Genomic DNA, 23,816 nt, shown 5'->3' with positions numbered 1-23,816 from the left:
CAACCAATATACTTGAAAAATTTTCAATCTTCGCAAGTAACAAATAACTAAACAAATGGGGTGAAAACTGAACACAACTTTCGGCATGCGTCATCGCTGGGAGCCTTCGGGGCCTAGCGATGACGTCGTGCAGTATCTGGAGATGGAATAGGGAGGGACGGTGTACATTATACTGGAGTACATTGACCTCAAATTAAATTGAGTAGAACATAATGGACAGAATTAACCCCGACTGAGTCATAAAGGCTTTAAAAATTATACATGGACCACTTTCTTCCTGGATGCTCAGGCTTTTAAAAAGGTGAAAGAACAGACAAATTACACTGGGTTGGCAACCATTGTAAAGGCTTGAGTGAGTATGTGTTTCACTTGTACAAAGCAAAACAACACATTTTACACAAGAAACCTTATTCATGCAAAACAGTCTGGTTTGCTAAATACAAGAGTTTTTAACAACACATTAGCATGTTCTGACCCTGTTTTTGATCCACAAAACGATTATTTTGCAGAAACACGTGTTTAAAAAAATAAAAAAATAAAATGGTGTGCTTTTTAGCTTGAACAAAGCGAAGCAACACATTTTATTGATGTTTGATGCCTTATTGATGTGAAAACGGTCTAAGTTGCCCAATGCTAGCATTTTTACTAATAAGCTTGTTCTCATTCCGTTTTTTTGTTGTAAAAAAAATTCTAATGCAGAAACACATGTTTTTCATCAACTAGTGTATATTTAGCTTGTTTAAAGCAAAACAATACATTTTACAAAAGAAACCTTATTCATCCAAAAACTGCTATATTTGCCTAATACAAGCGTTTTTCAAGCATGAGCTTGTTCTGACCCCATTTTTTGTTTCGAATCACGATTCTAATGCAAACATGCGTTTTCATCAATTAGTGTATATTTAAGCTTGTACAAAGCAAAACAATACATTTTGCATAAGAAACCTTATTCATGCAAAAATGGTCTAATTTGCCAAATACAAGCGTTTTTGACAACGCACTGGCTTGTTCTGACACTGTTTTTTGTTGGAAATAAATATTGTCATGCAGAAACAATTGATTTTCATCATAAAGTGTGTATCTTAGCTTGTGTGAATAAAAACATGACATTTTACACAAGAAACCTTATTCATGTAAAAACGGTCGAATTTGCCAAATATATGCTTTTTAACAACACGTTGGTTTGTTATGGCAAAGTTTTATTGTTTGAAATCACAATTCTTTAGCAGAAATGCGTATTTTCATCTAAAAGTAAAACTTGCACATATTGAAGTTAGAAAATAATTAAGTAAAACATGAAAATCATGGAGAAAAACATGATTTTCATATTTTAGCTTGTACTAAGCAACAAAACATTTCACACAATGAACATAATTCATGCAAAAACGGTCTAATTTGCCAAATAAAAACGTTTTTTGTCACATTATTTTGTTCCATCCATTGGTGCCATATGCTGCATAGACCGTTGGTGCTGCTGAAGCAGTCTCCTCGCCTATTTGGCACAATCCTGGACGGGTCGCCACTCCGACCCCTTTTTTTTTTAGTTCCAAATAACTATTCTAATGCATAAATGCGTGTTTAACATAAAATGGTGTGTATTTTTGCTGATACAAATCAAAACAATATATTTTACAAAAGAAACCTTATTCCTGCAAAAATAGTCTTATTTGATGAGGAAAAGTGTTTTTAACAACACGTTAGCTTGTTCTGACCCCATTTTTGTTCCAAATAACTGCTTTTGTCGAAACACATGTTTTCGTCAAATAGTGTGTATTTTAGCTTGGCCAAAGCAAAATAAGACATTTCACAGAAGAAACCTTATTCATGCAAAAACGGTCTGATTTGCCAAACACTTGTGTTTTTAACAACACATTAGCTTGTTCTGATCCTGTTTTTTGTTCTACAAAACCATTCTTTTGCAGAAAGACGTGTTAACAAAAGGAATTAAAAAAAATAATAATAATCAAATTATGCGTTTTATAGCTTGTCCTCAGCAAAACAACGCATTTTACACAAGAAATCTTATTCATGCAAAAATGGTCTAAATTGCTAGATACAAGTGTTTTTCGTACCACATTGGCTTGTTCTGACCCCATTTTTTGTTCCAGAAACACGTGTTTTTCCATCAAATATTGTGTATTTCAGCTTGTACTAAACAAAACAATCGATTTTGCACAATAATCCTTCTTCATGCCAAAACGGTCGAATTTGCCTTATTTTTTTATTTTTACAAAGAGGCTTAATGGCTCCCTCCTGTGTTGAAGTTCTTTGTAGGGAACTCTTTTTTCAATAGGCTAGTCAAGTTAAGTGAAGTCAATTACTTTATGTCTCACATACAAATCATGAGAATTTTCAGATGCTACTTTTTATGGAATCTCTTCTCTGAGAGCTCTATCTAAGATTGCCACCACATCTGAAACAGCTTCCAGTTGTCATTTGCTGGGATATTAAGGGTGAGAGATGGCATTTAATTTTTAATATCAATGCACTCGCTTGCCTCCATTCTATATTTTTAAAGGCACCAGTGCACATTCTTTGCCTTACAGGCTTCAAAATGACAGAAATGCATAAGAGAAGATATAAAGATTAATAAAGGTGAAGCAAGTGACTTGACGTGTGTGTGTGTGTGTGTGTGTGTGTGTGTGTGTGTGTGTGTGTGTGTGTGTGTGTGTGTGTGTGTGTACACTCTCCGGGGATGCCCCCCCTCCCTGAATGAGTGATCTCTTGTCTAATTACTCACTAATAAAGGTGGCTGTGAGGTTGGCTGGTAAACTGCCTGCAGCTGAGGACGTTTCTGCGACTGAAAATTGTCCATCCCTCCCTGAAGAAAGTGGCCTGCATGCACAAGCACCAACACTGGGGAGATGAAGAAAAAAAATTAGAAAACATCTCGCAATAGTGCCAAACTTCAAATGCCCAGGCCTGGACGGGATTCCAAACTTATGGCAAAAGCAACTACATGCTCTCCATCTTCACTATGCTCGAGCATTTCACAAAATCATCCAAGGTGGAACAGCCAATTAATGAATGGTTCAACACTCTTTTAATCACGAAATCTGATGAAACCCATCATTGTTGATCAAGGTCAACAAATACAGACCAGCACCATGCAAACTTTGAACAGGTAAATCACCGATGCAATTTACGACCACCTCACTCAACAAGTAGCTTTAGAGGCAAAGTGGAAAGGATGTAAGAGAGGATGCTATGGAACAATAGACCATTTATTGTTAAACAAAACCATACTCGAAAACTGCAAGCTTGGCCAAAGCAACTTATCCACATCCTGGAAAGATTACAATAATGCCTTTGATAGTGTCCCACATTCATGGATTATAACATGTATGCAAGTGTACAAAATTGATCCCAAATAGTCACACTGATTAAGAAAGCAATGACACTGTAAACAACTGTGATACTACTTTATTTGGAAGGAAAGATTGAAATCCCAGGAGGAAAGATACAACATGATATCTTACAAGGTGATAGCCTTCCTCCCTCCTGCTTTCTCTGGCTTTGAACCCACTGAGTAACCTCATCAATGAACAAGGACATTGACACAGTTTGGCATCTAACAGGAAAATGACCAAATAAACAAGAAAGGTAACACATTTCTGTTCATGGATGATCGAAAACTCTTCACCCAAAATGATAAGAAATTGGCAGATCAATTAAAACTAGTAAAACAGTACATGGAAGATATCCAAATGGAGTTTGGTCTTGACAAATGTACCAAATACATGTTTTCTAAGGAAAAACAAAAAGAACAGACAACATCTCAATCGATCAAAGTACAATACAGGAACTAGAAAATGTAGCATCCTACAAATACCTCGGAATAGAAGAAGGCCCCCAGGTACAACGCAAAAAATTGTGTAAAATAATCAACAAAGAGTGCCTACACAAAACAACATGAATTCTGAAGTCATCCCTCTCTCTAAGAAACAAAATAAAAAGCTGTAAAACAACTTGCAGTGTTCATGGATGATCCCAATATAGCTGTGTAATTATGAACTAGCCACAATTGGAGATCAACAATCTCGACACCAAAACAAGGAAACTTCTAACTATTCACAAGATATTCCACAAAAACCAATGCATATCGAGGTTTACTTACAGCGATGAGAAGGAGGCGGCGGTTTGATGGAGCTTAACCAAGTGCACAGAACATGGTGTGTAGGACTAGCGGAGTCGTGAAAAGCTCAACAGACTATCGAATGAGATTTGCATACGAGCAAGAAAACGACAAACCAGAAAAGGGATCCTTAATCCATTTAGCAATAAACTTCGAAAAACAGGTGCAAATGATGGATACAACACAGGAAAAACGAAACTGAAACAAACACAGCCCCAATGATTGCAAAGAAAAAAAAGGAAAATTGCAAAAACGAAATATCAGCAGATATACTCTGACAAATGGGAGAATGACAGAAGAGCAGGAAGATGAAAAAAAGAGCTTGACAGGACAGGGATCGACAAAGAAGGCTCATTGGAATGGATAAGAGGAGGTCAAATTAGTTGGGATGGAGAACGAGTCATCATCAATGCCCAAGACACTACACTACACTAATGCCTTAAAGAAACAATCATGGAAACAAACCAAATCCAATCCTTGATAATAAACATATAATGCCCAAGCACTACAAGATGATCCTGTCAAGTGTGGATACTGCAAACAAAGCATTGCGTCCAGACATAGTATTCAAACACAAAAAGGAAAAGTCCGCACTGTTGATCGAGGTTTCAGTTCTCAATGAATTTGGACTAAATGCCACAGAAATAAGGAAATTGACCAAATACCAGTATCTGAAAAAATGTCAAGAGGATTTGGAAACTGAAGAAAGCTGAAATTGTACCAGTGATAGTTGAAGCTACAGGAATGATACATAAAACCCTAACCGAGTCCTTCAAAATCATTCCGGGGAATATCACTACAAACGAGCGACAAGTGGAGGCTGTCAGAGGGTCGGTGAATATTTTGAAAAGAACCCTTTGGAACGAGGCTATGAGAATGAAGTTTCATGGTTTGGTTCATGAATCATGATCCTTGAACAAAAAATAGGAGATGGAGATTTTGAGATCTGGGAGAACTTCCTCCCCATCACTTGAAAACAGCAAGTGGAGATAACAACCAACAGCAGACGCTACTGTCGATAGTGATGAAAGGTGGTTCAAGGTGTGTGTGTATGTGTGTGTGTGTGTATTTGTATATTAGCATGCTGGTGCCTTCTACAATCATGGTTCTCTTCCCTCTGGGCTGCTGCTCCAGCCTCTGTCTTTCCTTGATTTGACTTTGTTGGGGGAACAAGTCCATGACCAGACAGATCAAAGGTGAGCATGCCAGCAAATGAGCTATCTTGACATTCCCTCAGTCAATCACCATCTTCCTTCCATGGAGGTCTCCTATATAAATCTAAGTATGACAAACTGGACTCATGATCATGCTCTTTCAAGTGGTTGTCACAAAAATAATATGATGTGGTCCGATTTCCCATTGAAGGATGAGCTTAAACAAATTAGTCCCAAAGCAAAACATAGAACTGATGCAATTTAAATCAGCGACTTTGTTCCATGAGAAAAGCATAAACACGATCAATTAAAAACGTTTGGAACAATTGGTTTCTGTGAATTAATGAATTTCAAATTTAACACAAATCTTTGAAAGGTAGTGAAAGAAGAGCATGCTTTGTTGTTGGAAATGCAATTATCAAGTATGAAAAATCAAGGACAATGGAGCTTGACTGACTGCAATAAACAAGTTGCATTGAAGAGCAAAAGCATATGTATTCAAGTTGTTAACTTAAAGCAGCAACTCAATAATTATCTCAGTAATGTTCAGCAATAATTATTCAACCACATCAAATTGAATTTCCTGTGCATTGACATTTGAAAAGAGCTTCATTTTCATGAGAATTACATCGATGGCAGTTGCACGGTGGCACACAACGAGAGAGAGACAGAGAGAGAGAGAGACAGAGACAGAGATAGAGACAGAGACAGAGACAGAGACAGAGAAAGAGACAGAGAAAGAGACAGAGAAAGAGACAGAGAAAGAGATAGAGAAAGAGACAGAGAAAGAGACAGAGAAAGAGACAGAGAAAGAGACAGAGACAGAGAGACAGAGACAGAGAGAGAGACTTTTATTACAAAAGTATAAAACACAATTTATAAAGGAGAAACATTTTTCATAATGACACAAAAGTTACATATTCAAGAATACAAGGTTACATCATGACAGCAAAAGTGATCAGTCTGCGATTAAAAAATCATTTTGAACAATACAAAGTGCATCATTTAGAGCGCACACTCTTTTAAAAATGTACATTTTGTTTATGAAAGTGTAAAAAGAAAATTCCATTTTAATATGGGCAAAAATGGTTCCTTAAAACAAAGCCAGAAGGTTATCAGCACACCCTGAAATATTTTCAATTTTCGTTTTCCTTGTGCGATATATTGACTTCTTTGCTGTGGCAATGAGAAAATTGGCCAAAATCACTTCCAGTGGATGTGTTTTGGATTCAAAGCCAAAAATAAAAACTTTTAAAGTGAAGTTCAAAGAAAGCTTGTAGTCCAGTCAAAATAAGCCAAAATGGGGGCAAACCTCACACTAATTGCAAGAAAAATGAAACCACTTGTTTTATGTTCCTCTAGCTCTACCTTATCAATGACTAAAAATTCCAGTAAATGAAGGTATGGAACATGGTGAGTTTTTAGGATGATTGCGACTTTTTAATCTTTTTCAGGCAAGTTTGCGGTATTAAAAAAAAAACTGTGTAATTTGGCCATTTCTTCCCCTATTCCATTCAACTTGGTGTCTATTCCCAAGTTTTCTGAGGTGTTCTCTCAGGAAAATATCGTGTAAACCTTCGAGGAATAATAGTATGGAGGCGGTGTGGCGTTGCGAGATTTCCCTGGAAGATGTTGAATCATCCCCTACCTTGGCTTCTATCAAGGAGATGATGGATGAAAAGGCAAGCCATGTGACTGAAAGGACAAGTCGGTTATGGTTCATGTATATGAAGATGATTGCCATTGTTCGAAAGTTCATGACCTCTGAAAGAACAAGCAACTGGCATCTACACTTTGAGGCAATGAATGACATGCTTCCTTACCTTGCAGCAGCAGGCCACAGTTTGTACACAAAATCTATCCACATCTACTTACAGAAGATGTCTGATATGCATGCCACAAAGCCTAGTGTGTACAAACATTTTATGAATGGACTACTTGCTGTTAGAAGGTCAGATAAGTATTGGGCTGGTCTATCCGCAGATCTGGTGATAGAGCAAGTTTTAATGCGCAGTCTAAAGACAACGGGCGGACTGACGAGGGGAAGGGGAATGACGGAGACGCAAAGAATCGTTTGGGCTTTATCAAGACCAGTTTGTGGAGAAGTCAACAAATGCAATGCAGAGATTGACTTCTGTTGGATACACCACAAGCGAGCAACATAAGGATCTTTCCATGGCACGTAAGAAGAGGGATGCCAATGATGTGAACAAGCTACTCACATTCATTTTGAGGACAAGTCTCCTTTCGGAAATGCTGAAACTCTCAGAAATATAGTAAATGGCGTTATTGCAACAGACAATGTGAATGTCGACAGAGCAGAGGATATTGGCAGTAAAATGTTAGGGGACATGGAGGGAAAACAAGTTTTGAAGTACACATTTAAGAAGAAAGACCAGGCAGTCGCAATGGATTCGAAGTCCAAAATCTCCATCGATGGTGAGGATGTTAGCATTGATCCTCTTCTCCTGTTTCAAAGGCTTCTGATGGTCAGCACACAGAAGGAAAGTATTCAGGATGCATTTGGCTATGAACTCTGTGGCTATCCCCCTGCTCTGTTTGAAAAAAGGAACAAACTCTTGAAAGCTAAAAAGCCAGCGCTTGCTAACGCTCTATGAGACCTTGCTGGGGATCCTTCTGATGAACAGACGCACATGGAGATTGCAACATTCCAATTTGTCCTTGATGGTGGAGCTCTTCTGCACAAGATACCATGGAAAACTGGGAAGACATACAATGCTATCTGCCAAAATTATGTTGCTCATATCAAAAGGTATGGAAACCCAGTCATAGTGCTTGATGGTTACCAGAGTGGTCCAACTCCAAAGGATGGGACTCACAGAAGACACATTGGTACCAAGCAGGCCCAAGGAATTCAGTTTCATGAAAACATGCCTCTTCAAATGAAAAAGGATGAATTCCTGTCAAACAAAGAGAATAAGCAACGTTTCATAAATCTCCTTGGAAAGCATCTTGAAATGGCCAGCTGTGATGTTCATCATGCAAAAGGAGATGCTGATCTTTTGATAGTGAAGACGGCACTGGTAGTGGCCAAGAAAGGTCGGACCATACTGGTTGGCAGCGACACAGATCTCCTGGTTTTGCTTATCCATTACACAACTAAGAAGCACAAGAATATAAACTTCCAGCCCCAGGCTAAAGCAGGTTCTCCCATCCGATACCTTGATATCAAGAATCTGCAAAAGACTCGAGGTGAGAAAGTTTGCAGAAACATCTTGTTTCTTCATGCTGTTCTCGGATGTGATACTACTTCAAGGTTGTTTGGTCATGGAAAAGCTGTAGTTCTTTCATTGGCAAAGAACAGCCCATCTTTTGTCAAGGCAGCTGAAGTTTTCAACGATCCGGGAAGATCAAACGAAGGAATTGCAGAAGCAGGTGAAAAAGCTATGATGTGCATATACAAAGCAAATCCCAGGGTCACAAGGAATTTGGAATACTTTGCCATCAAAAGTACCTTGAACTTCTGGCCACCAAAAAACAAGTGGTCCACCCAAAATCCCTACCTCCAACTCGGGCAGCTGCCAAGTATCACTCCTTGCGCGTATATCATCAGGTGCAGACATGGAAAGGAGAAGAACTTAATTCAGAGACATGGGGTTGGAGGGTGCAAGGAGAAACATTATTTCCAGTGGCAAGTGACTTGGATTTCGCACCAGAAGAACTGCGAAAAGTAGTTCGATGCCGCTGCAAATCTGGCTGCCAAACCAAGCACTGCGGGTGTCGGCAACAAGGACTGCCCTGTAATCCAGCATGTGGGGAATGCAGAGGTGTATGTCAGAACATGAGTGACCAACGTAACAAGATGACTGATGATACTTTTTAATGTTTGCAACAATGCCGAGTAAGGAAAAGGTATCCTTATCTAAATTAGGCCCTACCTATGTGCGTGTGTGGGGTGGGGGGGGGGCAGACTGGTCCTCAGTTTGACCATGGGCATGGTTTAAAGGACATTTAAATATCAAATGTGACCTAAACAATAAATATTAATAGTAAAATTAAACGTAGATGATTGAAGTTTGACCTATCCTAGTGTTTGTAACCTATGACCTAATTTCGCCAGGTCCCTATATATGCTAGATTTTGGACACCCCCAGAAATCTATGTTCCACACCAGGAACTTCTTGGAATTTTTAATATGTTATTACATGTACTTAAAGAAGACAAATAAAAGTGGTTTCATTTTTCTTGCAATTAGTGTGACCTCCAACCATATTTTGACTGGACTATTGGAGCACAATTCACAAAGCAAACCAAACAAAGGGATCAAGCGTGCACATTCAACATAAGCATGTGACAAGGTCTCGAGAGTTCCACAGAAGGGACATTGGTCAGGTATTTCAGGAGAGAAAACATGCAAGAGTTTGTTGGTAGGTAATACCCAATGTGTCAACCAAGACAGGTCAGCAGTTTTCTTTGGGATGAGAACATGGTAAAAGGCTTTCCAGTTAGGTTGGAAGGGGTATTCTGGAGGCAAGTAGTTGTGCCACTTCCTTGACTGCCAAGTTCCTAAAGAAGGTCGAATTGCTTTCACACAGTCCTGGTATATATGACGTTTTCTCAGACCTACTTATGGTGTGATTCCAAGATGTATTTTTGGTAAATATTTTACAATTGAACCGGAAATAGTGACAGTGGGAGTGAGCTCGAGATTTGGGAAGAGAGGATTTGATTTGCGAACAGTTGAGCCATCGCCAGTGCGAGGAGATCTCTCCCAGTGTACCTTAACTCTCTGGTAGACCGAAAGTACTTCACATAATAAAAGAGATACTTGGTGGTAGGACCGTATGCCAACCTTGGTTGCTTGTGCTGCAGCACTCAACCATCTCCTGTTGTCAATCATAACATCAGAAACGCAATGGACACCGTTCTGAATAAAATGATCGATAAAAGAATGCTCCGTTCTTATTCTTTTAAAAAGAGAGTAGTAAAACAGAGGTTCGTTCAAAAACATATCTTTGGTGTAGGAAAGATAATCACGGTCGACTATAAAAACACACCAAGCATTTAAAATGCTATTATAAAAATACACCCGTGCGGGAGTGACGGTCATCTCTGCGAGAAAAATAGCCTCCTGAAGGTAGGGCAGTTTTTGCAAACTTTGAAGTCACGTGACGCGAAAACGAAAGCGAAATTTGAAAATCCGTCCTGACCAAATTTAGATATTGTCACATAGATTCATATGCCACAATCAAATTCAAGATTGCTTGAGAAATGTAGGAGGAGATAGATTTTGAAAATCGTAATTTTTCGCATCTTTTGCCAACTTTGAAGTCACGTGACACGAAAACGAAAGCGAATATCGAAAATCCGGCCTGATCGAAATTTAGATGTTGTCCCAGAGATTCATATGCTACAATCAAATTCAAGATCGCTTGAGAAATGGCGGAGGAGATAGAATTTGAAAATCGTCATTTTCAACAATTTCAAAGGCCTCGTGACCTTGACCTTCGGTGACCTTGAAAGTCATACCATCGTGTACGTCTCATCGACCTCTATCAGGATCACTAATGACAAGATCTCCCGCTTCAACTTCATTGTGAACGGACGGACGGACGGACGGACGGATCGTCACCTCTCCTCAAGTCCACAGAATTCTCCTCTCAAAATTCAAGTTTCACATGGTGAAGTATGTTTGTACAAGCATCAAAATGAATAACCAGGAAAGGAAGGGGTAACAAAGAGGTAATATTAAATTTATAAATTGATTCTTGGAGCACCACCAACCATGCTACATAAGGATTGTTTCACACACCACCGGTTTTTAAATAAAGCAGGATCTTGAGTTTCAAACTCAAAAAGAACATGCGATGTAACCAATGCTTTAAAAATAGTTAAGGCGTCATCAGCTAAAACATCAGTGTTCTGCAATTTTTGCTTCCTCGATTAATAAATGGCAAGTTTTGCTTCAGAACACAAAAAGTTTGCTAAAAGACATTCATTTTGTACATTGATACAAGACATTAAAACCAAATATAAAAACACAATGTGTAAAAGACAAACCGAGCCCCCGGATCACACGTGACATGATTCCAAAAAGCGAGGCCAACCTTGAACATTCAATGAAAATGTGAAAAATGGTCTCCGGGGTGTTGAAAAAGGGGCACAATTCCGACATATATGGTGGGACAGGACGTTGCAAGGCAGGATGCTGTGCGCCAGCCGCCACTGCAGATCGCCCGAGCGCTTGACAATAGGTTCTCTGTACATCACCTGCCATTTTATCGTAGTGGAAAGGTTAGCTTGAAGCAGCGCTCGCCAATGAGCTTGTGGCTCTGCAGGTTTGTCAGGAAAAAGTGTGAGAACACATAGATTGTACACTGAGGATTTCTCCATCCGGTTAAAGGGCATAAATCTTTGAAATAAAATTAACAGATTTGGGAAAGGACATTGGGAAAGATGGAGGGCATCTTCAATGTCTGGGTCCCATTTTAACCCGGTTTGCTTCAAGGTCCGTAGGATCACAGAGAAAATTCTGCCAATAACTCTGATGGACCTCACACTGGTGGCCACGGCAATGTCAGCAGCTGGCTTCCATCTATGTACAAGGGGGTTCCTGAGGTGTTCAACTCTGGTAATGCAGACATCAATAAACTTTTGCATGAAAGATCTGTCACTGCAGACCCCATTAAAAAAGGATTTAAAAATATTGGTTCCTTTAAAAACATCTGAAGGGAGTAAGCACTGGTATCACGGCGAAAAGAAAACGCCTGCCATGCTTCCAGCATGCTTCGGTAAAAAAGGGGGACCGATGTCATATCCTCGTGCTTCGTGTTGAGAAGAAAGAGCTCGTCCCCATAGCCAAGTTTCCCAGCTTGCTTAAGCAAGCAATGGGCAAAGGCTTTCCATGGGATGTCGGAGTATAGAAGCCTTCGTGCTGAGAGGAGGCGGAAAGCCATCACTTTGCTCGTTACCTCTATTAGCCCCTGTCCACCCTCTGTTGTCGGTAGGCTTAGTATTCCTGGCCGGAGCCAGTGCTTTCCTCCCCCCCCAGAAAAAGTCCACAAAAAGACTTTGAAGATATCTTAGGATAAAAGCTGGGGCCTGCAGTGCCTTAAAAACATGCCATAGCATTGATGCCGCAAGATTATTAATGACTAGAGTACAACTCCGGTAGGAAATCTGCTTCAATAGTCCCCTCCATTTTGTTAACCGCTGCTCAGTTTTGGTAATCAGCGATTCCCAGTTTTTTGAAATAAAAACTGGAATTCCAAGAAAGACACCGAGGTAGTGTATTCCTTCATTGGTCCATTCAAGCTGCCCTGGCAGGGTTGGAGGGGGAGTCTCATTCTGTGGACCTAAATAAAAAGCTTTGCTCTTTTCCATATTAACTTTAGTCGAGCTAGCCAGGCTAAATTCCTTGACAGACTCAACCAAAGCACGAACATCATCATCTGAGCGCACAATTGCACAGAGATCATCCACATAAGCAATGGTTTTTACGGGATTTTCTAATGGCAGAGGATAAAACCCTTGGAGCCACGTGCATAAACGATGTAGTAAAGGTTCAATTGATAGGGAGTATAGAAGGCCAGACAGGGGTACCCTTGACGGATACCTCTGGTAACAGGGAAAGGCTGACTTAGGATGTTATTTACTTTAAGCACACTAAAAGTATTATTATACAATAGTTTGATATAGCAAGTAAAATTTTCCTAAAAACCAAACCCCCGTAAAACAGCAAAGAGATAAGAATGATCAATTGTGTCGAAAGCTTTTTCTTGGTCTAAAAATACCAGAACAACATTTCTATGTTCAGCAATACAAATATCGATCATGTCACGGACAATAAAAACACTATCGTGTATTGCCCATTTAGGAATGCAATAAGATTGATCGGGGTGTACAATCTCCTCAATAAAAGGTTTGAGGCGGTTGGCAAGACCTTTCGAGAAAATCTTGTAGTCCGTGCAGAGGAGCGAAATGGGATGCCAATTTTTAAGTTTCTGGAGGTCTCCTTTCTTAGGTATGAGAGCGAGTTTGGCCCTGCGACAGCTAAGTGGTAACAAGCCTAACCGTAGGCTATCAACCAGGAGGTCAAGCAGCTCAGGTCCCAACAAATCCCAGAAGGCTTTGTAAAACTCAGTAGGGATTCTATCAAGTCCAGAAGCTTTAGCTGTGGGCAAAGTTTGCAAAGCAATAGAAAGTTCGTCAAGAGTCACTTCCTTGTCAAGTTTTTGACATGCAGATTCAGACAAGGTGGGCAAAGAGGTGGTTAAGGAACGAATCATGTCTTCCTTAGTGTTTCTGGCACAATACAAGTCAGAGAAGTATTGTTTGGTCAAGCTCCTAATGTCTTTTGGATCGTGTGTTGCTCGGCCTCCTGGTGCCCGCAGCGAAGTTATTTGCTGGTTTCTCTTTTTTTGCGCTTCTAACGCAAAAAAAAACTTGGAAGGAGTATCGATAGAGCTGTAGTTCTCCATTCGCAGCCTTATTAGAGCCCCTCTGGCTTGTTTTGTACAGAGTTGAGCGAGGAGGGCTTTCTTTGTTGTTAGTAGAGAACTAGTCCTTTCAGCACTGGGAGTTTGAAGGCTTGACTGGAGAGACAATATTTCTTTAGCAATTAGAGATTGCAGCGCAGATTCATTCTTGGTACAAAAGGAGCTATATTGCTGGCAAAAGGTCCTGATATGGGTTTTCGCATTGTCCCACCATTGTGCGAGGCAGGAGTAGGAAGGATTCCGTAGTCGTAAACTTCCCAAAAGGCTCGGAAGGCGACAGGAAAAGCGTCATCTTGCAGAAGACTCGCATTGAAGGTCCAATGGGCAGTGCCACGATTTCGAACCGGGGAAAGTATATGAAGAACAACCATGTGATGGTCCGAAAAGCCACTTGGGGTGATGTCAACATGGTCGATGACATTAAAAGTCATTATTGATGTAAAATCTGTCTATCCTTGCAAGAGACAGCCGGCCATTTGCACATCGGCACCACGTGTATTGTCGTGCAGATGGGTTCTGGAGTCTCCATACATCCAAAAGGGAGAATTTGGACAAAGCCCTCTTTAAGGGTGCCGTACTTGGTGGGTGGGGCTCTTCTCCATTACGATCAAGGGTGGGATACAATGTGCAATTAAAGCCCCCACACAGACAAACAAGACCATCAAAATCAAGGTGTGTGAGAAACAATTCCAACTCTGTGAAGAAAACTAGTCTTTGTGTTCATACTAGGTGAATATACATTTATTAAAGTGTGTTTGTAACCATTATAAAGGAAATTAACTGAAACTAAATGCCCTTTAATAATCTCCTTGAAAGTGACATTTTCAGGACAGAAAGAAGGATTTAAATAAATAGCCACTCCAGCACTAGGACAGGTCAAGCTACTAAAGAACCATTGTCCTTTCATGATGCGAGTCCATTCGCTCGAGCACGAAGAGCTACATCTCGTCTCTTGCAAAAGAACAACATCAAAATGTTATTGCTCGACAAGTAACTTTACCTGAGCTTTGCGCAGGGGTGAACGTTCCCCATTTATATTTAAAGTTACAACAGAGAAGGTCATGGTGTTGGTAGGGAGGGGTTATCAGGTGAACGGAAGTTGGGTCGTGCTTGTAGCTCTTTCCGAGCTTTCAATACACACTTCCTAAGGTGAAATATTTGTGACTCAGTCACACCAAGTTGTTCAGCCTTGAGGAGGAGACGTCTTGACGAGGTTATAAAGCCAGACAGGTTCAGAAAGGTTATAATCTTAACGTTTTTCTTTCGAAAAGTGTCCTGAAGAAACTGGAGAATTTCCATGGGTGATAAATCATCATCACCCTCCAGTTCCTTGGCCATTGCTGGGTCGTTCCAGACCTCGCTACGAGCATGAGAGGCAAACGACGAGGCCCCATCTGAGTCGTAATCCGAATGGTTTTTATTTTTCTCCTCACACACTGAAGTCGATGCTCTCACAACGGGAAAATCGTCTTCTGTTAAAGGTGAAGCTGTTTCCACAGCGGGAGTTTTAATAACCGTAACAGGGATTACCGTTTTTGTATCGGAGGCTTCGCACTCTCCCTCTGGGGCTGTTACTTCTTCCTCCTCCATCACCTCAGACACTTCGTCCTCAGCAGGGCGCGCGACGAGAGCAGGTTCGTGGTTCTTGATTTTAATGTCAGTGACTGGGGTGGTGACCTCAACATCTTGGGGCGTTGCACTCGGTCCTTGTTCGTGAGAGGAATGAACGGAAACGTCTCCTCCCTTTTCAGCGAACACACTGAACCTGTTCTGCAGCAGAGGACCAGCTGCAGGAGCTTCTGTTTCTGTTTCTGTTTCTGGGATAGAAACATTGCGTTCATTCGACGGCACTATCTTTTTCGAACAGCTCGCCTGTGTGTCCTCACTTCCGTTTCCTCTTTTACAATTCCTCTTGGAGGACACGGTGATAAAACCCGAATCATCAGCCGGGGAATTATCGGTTTCCGCGCTCGAATGTGAAGGTCGATCTCCCGTTGCAGATGCGCCATTATTATTACTAATGTCGACTCTAGATGTGCCACTCGGATTGGCGCTTGTTCCTAACTGTCGAGATGTGCCACCGGATATATACTTCGGGCAAGCACCTTTTAAATGTCCGAAGGCACCACACGTGAAACACGTCATTGTCTCTGTTGCAATGTACATTCGGTAATTTCGATTTTCAACTACCAACGTAGCTGAGGCATCGAGCGATTGAGCGTGTTTTTTACCACCATGTAACAGTGCCGCCGGAAGGTCATGGTATGGCGGACTGTGGAATCCGAACGCAAACGAAAAGGAATCATGGAGATTTTTGACACCACCGTGCCAAACTGTTTTAAAACGGACAAGATCTGTTCACTTTTAACGAAAGGTGGCAAATTTAATAAAGTGATTTTCACCGCCGGTGAGTCCAACATACTAACGGTAACGAAAATATCTGGCGGTAAAGACAAACCGGTTTGAACCGCCTCAGCGACGTCGCGCTCCTCGGAAAGGAAAACAACTCGTTGGTTCATCTTTGAAGCTGCGAACACATTTTCAAAACCAACGAGTTCTCCCAAGCCCGTCACGACGTACATAAAGTAAATGTACATAAAGTAAATGTCCAAAAATAAAAGTACATAAAGAAAATACAATTTTCATATGACAGCACAATTGTGATAAAAAGGTAAAAAGTGGTCAATCTTGCACAGTCAACATCGGCATGATATAAGTCTTCAGAGGCCAAACAAAAGGGGCACGAAACAGAATTTAAAACATTAAAATTCTCCAAGAATTCTCCAAGAGATATCACCAGTTCGTTTTACAATCGGTGGGACATACATGGCAGCCCATTGTGGGCACAGGGGGGACCCCAGAGGCAACATCCCCTTCCATCGGGATCCAAAACTATCTTTGCACACATTAGGATGCCGTATGGTGACACAAAGGTGGTACAGGCACTTTTTAGCAACACAAGGAAGTGGAGAGGAAGACAGGATCACAGTTTCTGTTAATGCCACTGATGTTATACGCAACTGTGGAAAGAAGGGGGCATGGATTGCAGGGACAGCGTTGGTGGTATCAAAATGGAGTCCCAAACTTCTTGAGGTACGCAGAACCTGGAGGGAAACAGTTCTCAAAGAGCGCATTCCAACGGTAGTCGCAATATGTCCGACTGAGTGCCATGTTTTGTTCTCGTTCCGCAGATCTCATATGAGACGTATACCGGAGTTTATGAAGCATTGTATGCAAGCAGGTGATCGAATAATGTTTGGAAAAAGTGCATTGTAGAAGATAGGCTCATTGAGAAAGTTGTTGATGTTGTAGTGAGCCATATCTTGGTGCACTTCAAGAGGCGCCAGGCTTGCAACAGGTCTTGGTAAAACAAAGGCAATGGAGAGATGTCCACATGTTGCAAGTCCATGAGAAAAAGTTCCTGATTGAAGTCGAGCATGCCAGCCATTTTCAGCAAATGGTTAGCAGAGGGGCGCCATGGCAGTGATGCAGAAAAAAGAAAGTGATGGACAGTGGCGACCCGAAAGGCCATCAGTCGGTTGAGAATGTCAATAAGACCATGGCCACCATCTGCCAATGGAAGGTAAAGGACTTCAGGCTTGACCCAATGTTTGCCACCCCAGAAAAAATCAAGCAGATGTTTCTGGATTGTCAGCAGCAATGCTTCAGGAGGGTGCAGGGCAATCATTTTGTGTCACAAGGAAGCCAACAGGTTATTGATCACGAGGGCACGACCTCTGTATGGCAAGGTAAGTAATATTCCTCTCCACTTCTCTGGTCTATTATCAATTTTGTTAACTGTATTTAACCAGTTCCTAGCCATAAAAGCTGGGGTGCCAATGTACACACCTCGATAGCGGATGCCTTCCTTCTCCCACTGCAAGTTTCTGGGAAGATGAGGCAAACCAACAGCTGGGGTATGGGCCAATCCACAGAGCTTTACATTTTCTCTAATTTATTGTCGTTGTGCAAGCCGAAGAGAACTTTTCCAAGTCATTTAATAACATGGTGACATCATCACTATTACGCACCACGACACACACATCATCATCAGTATATGCTGAGATAACAATTGGCCTTTCAGTTGGCATCACAGGAAAGCCTGGTAGACTAGCACGAAGGCGAATTAGGAGGGTTCAATACAGAGGGAGTAGAGAAAGCCCGATAACGGACACCCTTGACGGCCTCCTCTTCCAACCATCAATGGAGCACACAGGTTATTAACTTTAATGATGCTAAAAACATGATTATACAACAATAAGACATGGGATATAAAAGTTGCCCAAATCCAAACTGTTTTAAGGTGTAAAATACATATTCATGGCTAATAGAATTGAAAGCTTTCTCTTGATCAAGTAAGAACAAGCCAGCATTCTGCTTTTGAAAAGCACAGACATCCCACAAGTCCCGAATTAAATTTTTTTTATCATGAATAGACCGGTTTGGAATACAAAAAGATTGATCAAAATGAATTAAAAAGCTAAGAAAAGGCCTTACACGATTTACAAGGGCCTTGGAAAAAGATTTGTAATCCGCACAAAGCAGAGAAATAGGCCTCCAATTCTGCAAGGTCAGGAGATCTCCTTTCTTCGGGATAAGGCACACGACTGCACGGCGACAACTTAGAGGAAACAAACCATGTTGTAAACTAAACTTTCAAACATCTAAAAGTGTTTGTCCAAGCAAATCCCAAAATGTTTTATAAAATTCAACAGGTAAACCATCAAGCATGGTGCTTTATTATCATGAAGGTCATTAAGAGCTATTAAAAGTTCATCCGCAGTAAAATCTTGTTCTAAAGAGTGTTGTTGCGATTCTTCCAATTGTGGTAGATTTTGGGTAAAATCAGACATTACTCGTTCATTACTTCTCTTTGTGGGAAAAACATTCTTGTAAAAATCCCGAATAAAACACTTTAACTGAGCATTGTCTTTGATAATTTGTCCATCACTTGAACGTAAGCTTAACAGTGAAAAATTTGACTGTAGTTTTTTCAAAGCTAAAAAAGTCTTAACAGCAAGTTTCTGAAGTCGACAGGCCTTTCACTCTAAGTCGGGTTAGCACTCCGAGAGCATCTTCTTTAATTAAACAATTCAAGAGGGCTTGTTTGTCATAAAGCCGCTGGCATCGTACATCCTTATCAATATTAATCGTGCTATCTTGTAAAAAGAGGATTTCTTTCCTTAAAATACTTATCCTCGCTTGCTTTACATGAGTGAAGTTATTCCTATATTGCTGACAGAAGACTCGGATTTGTGCTTTTATACAATCCCACCATTGACAAAGATTTGTAAAATCGTTCCGTGATTCTAGAATTCGAAGCCAAATTTTTAAAAAAGATGATTTAAAAAAGGAATCATTTAAAAGAGAGGTGTTAAAAGACCAATGAGAAGTATTCCTCTGAGGACTAGGAAAATAAAGATGTATTTTAATTAAAAAATGATCAGAAAAGCCAGAGGGAGTGATGTCAGTAAAACTTACACGATTTAAAAAAGAGAGATTAATGTAAAATTTATCAAGCCTTGCAAGCGACATGCTATTTAACAAGCAACGACACCAAGTAAATTGTTGGACGTTCCCATGGTGTAGCTGCCAAACATCACCAAGATCATATTGGAACAAGAGAGTGGACAAAGCCCTAGTACTAGCTGGGTGGGGTTCAGGGCTGTTCCGATCTCTGACTGGATCTAATGTACAATTAAAATCACCACCTAAACACAATAGGGTATCGGGGGTGAGATGATTAAGAAAAGTGAAGGAATCAGTGAAGAATGCGGTCCTGACTGTACTGTCACTTGGAGCATAAACATTGACAATTAAAATCCGCTGGCGGTTATATATAAAATCAATTACAGCTAAATATCCAGGAACAATTTCTTTAAAAACAAGAGAGGAGATGGGAAGACATGGAGAAATATAAAAAGCAATACCGGCACTCACGGAGGCTGTATTACTAAAAAACCAAGTTCCTTTCAACTTCAGCCTCCAGTCTGCCATGCAACTTACAGTCACCAGAGTTTCTTGTAAAATAACAATATCTACCTTTACATTAATAATTACCTGCATCGTTTGAATTTTATGTAAAGGATTACATCCTCCGTTTATATTTAAACTTGCTATAATCATAATCAAGAAGTTTTTATGCAATCAAGTGCTTCCTTGCTTTAAGAATATATTTTTTCAGTCTTTTACAAGAAGCGCTAGAAATGTCCTTTCTGGACAAAGGCACACAAGTTGGGAAAAAATAATTTAGATCTACTCGCTTCTTACGAGCAGTTTTTTTGTAAAAAAATCTAAGATATCGGAAATAGAGATTAAAGTATCATCGAGACTACTATCTGGGGGGAGCTCCACGCCAAAAGCGCTCGACGTCAGAGAGGAACAACCATCTAAGTCATCGTCCTCAATTTCATCAGGGTCTTTGCCCATTTGCTCAATCTCCATGGTTAATTCAGGAGGAGGGACTAAAGATGTAAGAGGAACACTCTCAGTGATTACATCCTTGGGTGTGTCATTAACGATAGTGATGGCAATGACACTATCTCTAACAGGAGCACTACAAGGCTGAGATGACTCGGAGTATGGAGGGATAAGTCCAGTCTGGGGGGGACTGGTAGTAATAGTTGGAGGTTGCAAACCAGGGAGTGGAAGGGGGGAGGAGGAGGAGGGAGGGGGAGGAGCAGGAAAGGAAGAAGAAGATGCAGGAGGGGCAAGGGGAGGGGGAGTGAGAGAAGAGCAAAGAGGGGAAGAAGGGGGAGGAAAGGGAGAAAGAGGTGGAGGGGGGAGGGTAACATTCGCGTCGTTACATAACATTTTAGAAGTACCAGATGATTCAGAAGAGGAATCAACTGGTGAAACCGAAGCACATGGGGCCTGTGTTGTGGGGCACGTCCCCACAACCACCTGTGCGAAGGAGCAAGAAGCCGCTGAAGCAACGAGGATTTTCAATCTGGGCTCAGCGGTGTTTTGAGAAGGGGAAAGAGATATTTTTGTGCTTCTATTAACCAGAGTAGGAGCAGGTGCTTCATGGGAAGCTTCTGCTTCTGTAGTGGGAGCATTATCTGGGACGGGGAGTTGTTGGGATGAGGAGCCTTCATTACCAGTTTTATTCGGCATGTCTTTGGGGCACAATCTTTTAACATGGCCGAATTCACCACAACCATAACACACAAGGGTTTCTGTGTTTGCATATCCCATATAAGTGTGTCCCTCGATTTTAAAGGGAAGGATTTCCTGAAACCCTGAAACACCTGGTGGTAAAATCATGTAAACAATCCAACGAAACGACATGATGTGTTTAAAATTATCATTCCGATTACGGAATGGAATCATTGTTAATGGTGATACAACCGTACCATATCGTTTTAACTGGGTTACAATCTGATCACATTTAATGAAAGGTGGTAAATTTGAAACCACAACTCTTTTTTGCAGGAGTATCTAGAGGGGAAAAGGGAACATAAATATCGGGATCAAAGAAAAGTCCACGCTTGACGACTTGAGCAACCATGGGCACTTGAGAAACGAAAAAAACAATCTTTTTGTTCATACGGGAAACCGCCTTAACATTCTCAATCCCGATAATCTCACCGACACCAACAATTAACTTCTCCATGTCGATCTCCGATGGAGGAACACAAACAAAACCATGTTTCCTGGTTAGCGCTTCAAAGGAAGCATTCCGGGAACTTTCACCCACCATGACTCTTCAATGGCCGGATGTATAAAAATAAATAGGCGAACACCGTTCAAACTTCGACGGGTCACGAGAAAACAAGAATAATTTAAATGAAAGGAAAAGGTATAACGAATACAAAATAAGTAAATAAACACGATAAACTAATAATGCACAACAGTAGATAAACACGGCCACCACCCAAAGCACAACAAACGTACTGAATACCGGCGTAAATGCTCTTCTCTCCCTCTCTCAAACTCGGGAAAAGGGGGGACAAGAGGAGGGGTGGGGAGAAGAAAACGCTGCACAGCTGGGTTAGGTAGACAAGAGAGCACAAGGGACAACACAGAGTTAACACATGCGCCAACACGCTGCCATGACACTTACACACAGAGCGACTGGCCACCAGGGAGAGGGAGAGAGAAAGAGAAAGAGAAAGAGAAAGAGAAAGAGAAAGAGAAAGAGAAAGAGAAAGAGAAAGAGAAAGAGAAAGAGAAAGAGAAATATTATGCCTTTTCAATTGAAATTTTATAAATGTACTGTGAGCATTGCGATGCAAAACTTTGTGCAAAAATATGAAAACATGATAACAAGTGGTGCCAGGCACAACAAATCCCGCCCATTTAAGGCATAAAGTTATTTTGGGGATCAAATTTAAATTTGATACATCCTTAACCTGAATGTTGATTATAAGGAATAGAATAAGGAATATTTTAATCTTCGTTTGAAGTCAATTAAACCATTTTTGACGAAGTTATGACCGTAAAATGATTTTGACCTTTTAAGGCCACGTAAGGTCAAAGGTCATGGTGTCAAATGAAAGCCAATAAAGGACTTGATATATATGTCTTCCATAATAAACACGCATATTCCTAACCTTTTTTGATTTATCATGGAAAATTTGTAATTTTGACCAATGGCCATGACCCCCAAAATTTCGGACCCTACCGATCTTCACAGATATGCATTTTTCACTGTAGGAATGGGTAGGATTATAAATGACAAATAGAATAAGGTTCACTATAAGCTTAGTTTGAAGTGAATCAGATCATTTTTGACAAAGTTATGAGCAAAAAACGATTTTGATCTTTTCGTGACCTTGACCTTGACCTTTGATTCAATTGACCCAAAAAGTTAATGGGGTCGTCCAAGGTTCATTGCCCACCTGTGGATACAATTTGATAGTGTTTGCAAAAGCCGTTTTGTCGTAAAGTTGCTAACAGGCAGACAGACAAACAAACAGACAAACAAACAGACAAACAAACCGGACGATTACAATATCCCACTCCCTCCCTCTGGGGGGCGGGATAAGAAGTTTGCTCATGAAAGTGGCGCTAAGATAGACATGCATAAGAGAAGAGAGGAAGACAAAGGGACGAGTCTATCTCACTCATCTGTGATGCCTGAGATATCCTGAATGGAGTGACATCGAGCATGTCCTCTCCAATTAGTGATGCGGTTGTATCTATTTACCAATCAAATTACTATTATCTTTTGGTATCCAGCAAGCGTGCACAGTACCACATGATGCATGCATATAAAGCTAAGAGAAAATACATTTTGCTCACTGATTAGCATGTAAGAGTGGGAAACTTAACCATTGGTGGGAAGGTATGATGGACTGGTAGATGTGAGAGAAAAACCAGCATGCAAAATCACTAGTAGTCAGAGTTGGAAGATCATGGTGGATCACAGAGTTGTCCAGAGGTAGAGTGAAGTGCTTGGCAGAGCTGTAGCATGCAGAGTTGGCTGTTAAGGCAGTTACAAGTGTGGAACCATGATTTGAGTTGTGCAAAGCCCAAACCAGGCAAACCACAGCTGACACACCAGTGAAGAGGGACATTGAGGTGCTTATTGACACAGTTACAGATTATTGAATTTCAGCAATTGAGAATATGCGAGTGTGATGAGCTGTTGCTTGAACCTCAGGCCAGAGATGAAGCTCGCTCGTTGGAAGGCGAACCACGACAGACAGCTCGTGGCTTACTCTCCCAAGTTACACGTGAATTAAGGTGAAACCATATTTTTTACTACAATATTTTGACCAATTATTTGATTTCATCGTCTGGCTGCAAGCGGTTATGAAACCGCGACTGTACCACAAGGGTCCGTAGAGCATCCTATGATGCTTCTTCGTTGTCTTTGTCCTGCAAAAGCCTCGCATCTCATTAAATGGACTTTACTGCCAACTGGGGATTTATTCTTTCTCTTCCTTCTCTCAATCACAGTACCATTCTCCAGAATCCAGTATCATACGGTGAAGTACTGCACACACACACTATTACAAAGGACACGTACAAACCTGCCACCATGCCCAAGCTGACAGCTCAATCTGCAGAGTGAAGGACAGCACTAAGATAAGGTTAATGATTAGGAAAATTGAAGAGTGG

The 23,816-nt window shown here is 40.8% G+C and overlaps 1 protein-coding gene across 5 annotated transcripts in view; it reads right to left on the bottom strand.

Moving 5' to 3' along the window:
* LOC147032203 (uncharacterized) overlaps nucleotides 1–23,816 on the bottom strand; it is a 124,037-nt gene that overhangs the window by 78,756 nt on the left and 21,465 nt on the right. For 4 of the 5 annotated variants that reach the window (XR_015055075.1, XR_015055078.1, XR_015055076.1 and 1 more), the window contains exon 2: nucleotides 2,741–2,856. Coding sequence is in view for 1 of the 5 variants with exons in the window: in XM_085869586.1 (XP_085725712.1) it covers nucleotides 2,741–2,856; nucleotides 15,279–15,914 (752 nt within the window). In the remaining 4 variants the exon portion in view is untranslated. Of the gene's footprint in view, nucleotides 1–2,740; nucleotides 2,857–15,278; nucleotides 16,235–23,816 lie in introns of those variants that run through there. The other variant, XM_085869586.1, reaches the window with a different exon arrangement.

This window comes from Eptatretus burgeri, chromosome 2 (assembly GCF_056783735.1).
Source record: "Eptatretus burgeri isolate ZD-2024b chromosome 2, Ebu_testis_v1, whole genome shotgun sequence".
Lineage (NCBI taxonomy): Eukaryota > Metazoa > Chordata > Myxini > Myxiniformes > Myxinidae > Eptatretus > Eptatretus burgeri.
Note: the sequence above shows the minus strand (reverse complement) of the source record. Positions and strands in the feature narration are given on the sequence as shown.